General features: G+C 41.5%; 1 protein-coding gene across 1 annotated transcript; it reads left to right on the top strand.

The window, feature by feature from the left end:
• Positions 1–473: 473 nt before the first annotated feature.
• Positions 474–996, top strand: KCNE1 (potassium voltage-gated channel subfamily E regulatory subunit 1). The gene has a single exon (XM_006260715.3). It carries the CDS (start codon positions 482–484, stop codon positions 860–862), a length of 381 nt encoding a protein of 126 aa, XP_006260777.1. The 5' UTR covers positions 474–481; the 3' UTR covers positions 863–996.
• Positions 997–6956: the final 5960 nt, after the last annotated feature.

The following is a 6956-nucleotide window of genomic DNA, read 5'->3' as shown; positions in this document are numbered from 1 at the left end:
GGCTGATATGGGGGTGGGGAGGATGGGTAAAAGAAAATGCTTGTATACTCTCTCTCCTGCCTTTCTTTCTTCCAACTACTATCTTTTTCTGTTCCCTGCACACTCACCAGCTTTTCTTTGCTGTGATGTGATGGTGAACAGACAGAAATCTGTGGCAATTCATGTACAAAGCATGTGTTTGGATGTTTATATTACAGACAAAAGGCTTAAACCTCCACTACTGTAAACAGGAGAGAATAGATTGCCACAAAATTTGAAAGGCTTATGCCAGTTTGTGCCAGCTGATGACCTGTGCCAAATACTGTTTCCATGTTCAGTTTCTTTTCCATTAAATAATTCTCTTTCTAAGGAAGGGAGCTGGATGCTATGTTTATCACTTGTAGAGAAGCACTGTCATTTCTGGTTTAAAAAGCATGCATTATTTGTATTTTTCTTCTAGAAATCAGTCTTTTGGAAGAGAAAGAACTAAGAATTATAGAAGATGATGTTGCCATCTAATGATACAACACTGAATTCACTCCTTTCCAAGTTGCTACAAGAATACATGGACCAGAAAAATAACACTGTGCATTCTCGGGTTGGAAGACACACTGACAATTTGGAAATACTCTATGTAGTCCTGTTACTTGGCTTCTTTGGTTTCTTCACACTTGGAACAATGCTTAACTACATCCGTTCAAAAAAGCTAGAGCACTCCAATGACCCATACAATGTGTATATTGCAACAGATGTTTGGCATAAGGAGGACAAGGCAAGTTTTAAAGCAAAAGTTATAGAAAGCTACAAATTATGCAGCGTGTTTGAAAACCAGCTTGCAGTGGAACAACCTAATAACCAGATTCCTGAGGTGAAGTCTTCGTAGTGAATTGGGAAAAGGATGGACAAGGATAGAGCTAGATCTTCACCTAGTCTCAATCCAAATAGCTCCTTGTTCAGCCTACACAAAAACATAACAAAATGCTGCTTCTATGTATTCATCTATTGAGATTTGGTAGAACTGCACTCTCCATGCTCTTCCCCCTTATCCACCCCCCCCCCCCTGCAAAATGGCATAAGGGTGTTGGCAAAGCATCCTAGCTTAAATGTTGAGGTGCAGTGATTGTTAGGACCAAGAATAGCTTTGGCCAGACCTTTGCTGACATAAATCCATATAGTTCCACCGGTTTTACCAGATGAGGCTCTATCCTTTCTTATTGATTACAATGCTGATGCACCTGGCACTGGCACTTCTATAAGGTTGCATAATCAAAACCAAGACTATAATGAGAACCAGTCAGAAATGTTAGTAATCAAGTGCTGTTTAGGCAACTCTACCTTTTCAAAATCAGTAAGGGCTGGATGAATAGAACCGGTTGAAACACTGCATGCAAAAAGTATTGGGTGTTTTGTTTTGTTTTTTATGAACAATTGCCTTTTTCCTAAATGAAAAGGTTTATGGAAAGTGTGCTTCATTTAGAAATTCCTGTCTTATTTAAGGAAAATATGAATTTGCTTTTCCATTTAAAAAATGAAGTTTGTGCAAAAACTCAACGATATTATTTTGATTTTTTTTGTGAACATTTTATTAACTAACTAGCTTGATAGATCAACCCCTCACAGCCACCACTGAATGAAGAAGATGCGATAGGGAAGACACTTGCCCTTTCATGAAGGCCGGATGGGGTCTATGCATCATTAAATCCTATTCATATGCTACTTTCAGAATTAAAACAAGATGTAAGTGATGCACAGACTGACCATGTGCTGGCCCTCTGGACAAGGGCGTATTTCATGCTATGTGTAGTTTGTTTCATAAAAACTCTGCTGTTTAGGTCCTGATTAAGCATGTTCTGAAGTGACTTGATTTATATTTAAGCCTGTAGCTAGTTCCCCTGACTTCCAAGATTGCTCTGAAACCCTGTTGTCTCACTCAGTATGTTCGTTCACAACACAGTGGCCAATGTACAGCTCATGACAGATAGCAGGTTCTTCTACCTAGGGCATTTTTGTTTGCTCTCTCTGGTCAACCTTCATAGTGCCCATGAGCCAGGCTAAAATGCCTCAACTGAACTCAGTATTCCCAGTTGGGTGTGGAGACTGAAACAAACAGAAATAAGTATTACTTGCCTCCATTAAAGCAGCGATATGTGGCTTTCCCAGCCATTGCATCTCTCAAAATAGAGCCTCTGCATCTTCTATATTATTTTCATACTTTGTCCAAATGAAGCATGCTTTGGGCCAAAATGTGGCTTCAGCTCTACAGCATAGGTACAGCTTCTGGTTAAAACATTCATGAAATTTAAGGTCAGGTGGGAAAGGCCGTCCAGCCTGATTAGAGTGACACCCAAAAAGCAGCCCCGTCAGATGCAGAGACAGGAAGGCAGAGGCAGGAGCAGCTCAAGATGGTGCAACATGTTGTACTTGGAAGACGTATTGACACAATTCCTCAAACGTACTCTTGCCATGCTAGGTATTGCTCATGCATGAAACTATCCTCTTAAAATAGCATTTGTGCTCCTATGAACGCATGAGGTTATTAAAACGAAAAAGGAATGGTGTAGGTTTTCAAAGCATTTTTAGAGGCTTTTGGACAAGCCTCTAAAGCTTTTCCATTGATTTGAGTGGAAGGTATATGATTTGAGAGCCCAGGGCTGCCTCAAAAATCTCTATCACCGCTGCTATTCAGTTCCCTTTTCCTGAAAGATGGGTACATATCCCAAAGCCACATATCCAGACTTTGGAGAAATGTAGATGTCCCCCTGGGATCCATCTCTTTTTAGTGCTGACTACAGCCTGGGTTTATCTTTTTGCACTTCTCTCAGTATGAGCAAATGCATATACAGACTGATTAGTTTTTCTTTCCCCTGTTCTGCAGTTAGTTTTGAGTAAAGCATTCCTAAAGAATATTTAAATCAAAATAAAAATTATGTTTAATTCAAGCAAACATTTTTTTAAAAACCCTATTAATGTGAACTTTTGTTAAACCTTTTAAAAACAATCATCTCACTACGAGCCTAGATCACTTGACAAGTCCCCTTCATTCAAAAGAATGCATTGTACTTACAATATAATTATTTCTGATGAAGATGATTCACGTTTTAGTTATTATATAACTTCTGTCGTTTGAAACCAATGCTTTTTTTATATATAAAAGAGGAAAACAAACCCACAACTTGATAGTAATGATTGATAGTAGTGGTATAAAGGCATACCAAAGACATTGACTGTTAACTTTTATTCTTGTAATTCTTGGTTTTCCCCTTTTGTTTTGTGAAAATTGTTTTCCTTTTTACATGATTAATAAAAAAGGTAATTATGAAAATGTGGTGGGACCTCAGATATTGTCCCTCATCATCAGCTATTCCTTGAGGGTTATATAAAAAAATATGTTACTGTTTGAATGACTATCTACCTTCCTACCTCATTCGTGCTTTCTGCTTTTACACCATATTCACCACTTTTAGATCTATGCACGTTGAGATGCTTATGATATAGATCAGTGATGCTCATCCTTTGGCCCACAGGCCAGATCCACTGATGAAACTACATCTGTTGATGATCCATTCTTGCACCACTGGCAAGAAACCTGTATCAGTGGTTCATTGCCACGTTGAAAAGATGTATCAAGTGGAACCGGGGTCTCTCATGGGTTTGGTACTACTCAATATTTTCATTAATGACCTGGAGGATGGGAGAGAGAACACATTTATTAAAGCTGTAGACAAGACAAAGCTGGGAGGGGTTGCAAACATTTTGGAGGACAGGATTAGAATTGAAAATAATCTTGGACAAAAACAACAAAATAACAAAAATAAATAAATAACATCCCAAAAGCTTCTAACTGGTGTATGAATTCAGCCCCTTCTCCTAGCCAACATCTGCCTCCCCAGCTATTAAAAAAATAGGTATGAGCAAATAATATGCAACACCTTTACCTGTTGTCCATTATGTACCTGCAGCATTCCTATATCCTGATGTCCTCAACATGTTAGGCTAAAAGAGGACCCTCTGTCATTAGGTAAATGTGTTTGCTCAATACCTATTTTTAAAAAGGGTAGCTATGGAGGCTGAAATTAGCTAGGAGAATGGGTAGGGGCATGTAGGTAGCAGATCGCGGCTCTGCCCCAGCTCCAAACTACACTGTCACCTCTGCAAGATCCCAGCCCTACCCTGGAGCAGTTTCCAGCCCAGCCATGCAAGCTGCCAACAGTGCTGGAGCCAGTCTCTGTGGAAACCCTGGCCCTGTGGCCCCACTGCTGCTGGGGTCTCCATGGAAACTGGCCTCAGCAATGGGGGCAGGGGCTGCTGGGAAATGGAATTCATTTGCCAGCCAGAGCCACCATTTTGCCCACCCCTGCTCTATAGGTTCTTCCAGTTTCCATGTTCTATGCCTACCCCAGGGGGTGGTGCAGGGCAGGGCACTTAGGTTGAGGGCAAGGCTATGAGGTGTGCAATGTAGTAGTGAGGGGGAAAGGAGGTTGACATCCACATGGGGCTATTGGGCGTATGCTGTAGCAGGAGCCAGGTGCAGGCATGCAGTGCAATGGTGGGGACATGCATGCAATTTGTTGCTTGGGGTCCTGTGACCCCTCCACTAGTGCAGCCCATGGGGCATGCTGTGCACAGGATGTGACACTACTAGCCTCTTAAAAATGGCACAGTCCTGGGTTATAGACAGTCATGTGTCAGGTATAATTCAGGTATAGTTGATCCTGCCAGGACCCACTAGATGGACCTCATAGTGTTCCTTCTAATTTAATTTTCTGTGAATCCATTATTGCTAAATAAAACTTAATGAAGTTAGCATACCTACACCAAACTGCCATCTGAATTTCAAAGCTTTACATAGATCTTATAACTCCCACTCCCCTGTGTTGTTATTGCTGACTCGTTCAGGAGTGAGGATGCTAAAGCCAGAAGAAAGAGCATTCATTGGGTGAAAAATGCATACTGATGTGCAGTATGTTGGTTGGTTGGTTATACTTGCATAGGCAAAAGACCAGCAGCCAAAATTGCCATATAAAGATCACACAGCAGCATTTCCGTATCCTGATGTGCTCAACATGTTAGGTTACAATAGGAGCTTCTGTCATTAGGTAAATGTGTTTGCTCAATACCTATTTTTTTAAAAGTAGCTCTGGAGCCAGAAATTAACTAAGAGAATAGCCTGAGTTCATATACAGGTCAGAAGCTGTTGACATTTTAGTTATTTATTTTTGTTTCCTTTTCACCAGATTTGTATTATTCAAGGAGGCAATGCTAATACTCAGTAGTAGAAACTAGTTTGTCTACATGCACAGTAATTTTTCTGCAGCTACTGGGTTTTGCTGTCACTAGATATTGGGTGTCTATTTCTGTGCAAGGCAGTAGGTACATTCAAAATCAAGATTTTTAAGGCTGCAATATGGGCCTCAAAACTCGTGCTATCTCATGGTCTCATGGTTACCTTAGTGGGATAAGCTGTCTTCTGCATATACAAAGCAAGAGTCCCTGCTCTAAAGACTTTATCATTTAAGCTGACAAAGGGTGTGTCTACATGTTCATTAATGCACCTAATTACAATGCATTAAGTTTAATACTTGTAATGACAGGTACTAACTTAATGCGCTGTAAATAGCACTATAGAACAGTAGCACAGATGAACACTTTTTTAGTGACGTTAATGCGCATTAAACTGAATCTACTGCACATTAGCACAGGCTTTGCCTATTGCACTAACACTCAGTATAATTAGTCGTCTGTCCATTAAGCATCTTGTGTAGATGCCCCCAAAGAGTGACAGAAGGGTAGTATGTATTCCTCTCATTTCTGTAGGGAGAACTGGACATGTCTACATGAGATGCTATGTCACCGTAGCAATGCACTATGGCAACATAGCATCAGCGGGCACAAACCATGACACTGCAGCTAAGTTGCCATAGCAATGTATTTGCTATAGCACATTGTTACGGCAATGTAGCTGCTAAAAATAACCGTGCGCCACTGGCACAGCCAATACGGGCCATTATTCAGTATTTCCAAAAGGAAGTGCTAAATGGCAGTGCAGTAACCACGGTGCCATAGGGGCACATGTAGACATGCCCACTGAGACAGCGATCACAGCTATGATTCTGTGTTGCTCTGGTAAGGAGGAAGGTCCAGAATTCGTGGCTCCAGTGAAGTGGCTTTAAGTCATCTTTAGTGTCCACCCAATCTGAGGCAGCCGAGGTCCTCAGAACAACTCAGCCCTTAAGGCTTGTCTAAATCCCTTAGGCTGCAACACAGGTCTCAGAGCTGCCCTGTATCTCATGGTCCACAAACATCTTCCACTCCCAGCAACCCTCCCACGCTTGGGTTTGCAAAGGGGCTCTAAGGATACAGCCTTATGATCTCTGCAATGCCTGCCCAAAGGGAATGTGAAGTTTCCAGGGCTCCTTACACTGTTGCTGCCCTTTTATCTGTTGTAAAGGGACCAAAGTGTGGGAAGGGAGGCTCTCACCCTGAATGTTACAAAGAAGCTAGACCTAAGACCCATCAAATGACTTAGTCATTGGACCATCCTTCCTCTTCTAGTGCTGAATTTTTCCAGACCCTGACCCTGCCTCCCTTGAATGGACACACAGCTCCCACTGCGGCCCATGGGCTTCAACTTATGCACAGTGCAGCAATCTTGGTGCTGAACAACTGCACCAAGGATCAGACCCGTACACAGTAAGTACTCTATATGGGAAATAGTTCACACCCAAAAGCAGCCTGAGTGACAGCATGAGGCGGGGTCCCTTTTTTCAAGCATGCTGGAACTGGTTTTACAATTATCAAAACTATCTCTTTGTAGCTGATTGGTTTAAAGCAGCTGCGAAGGAAAAGGCAAGCACAAAACCAAGCAGAAGGAGACTGATAAAAAATATGTGATAGGAGCAATGAAGGTAAACAGAACATTCTTTGCTGTTGATAACTAGCTTAGCAATTATCTTTGACACTATTTCTAAGACATCCTG

This window comes from Alligator mississippiensis, chromosome 1, assembly GCF_030867095.1.
Source record: "Alligator mississippiensis isolate rAllMis1 chromosome 1, rAllMis1, whole genome shotgun sequence".
In the NCBI taxonomy this organism is placed as follows: domain Eukaryota; kingdom Metazoa; phylum Chordata; order Crocodylia; family Alligatoridae; genus Alligator; species Alligator mississippiensis.
The sequence above is the reverse complement of the archived record's forward strand: the minus strand, read 5'-3'. Positions and strand labels throughout refer to the sequence as shown.

Coding starts and splice junctions, on each gene's coding strand:
- KCNE1 (XM_006260715.3), top strand. CDS start 482: ATGATGTTGCCATCTAATGATACAACACTGAATTCACTCCTTTCCAAG.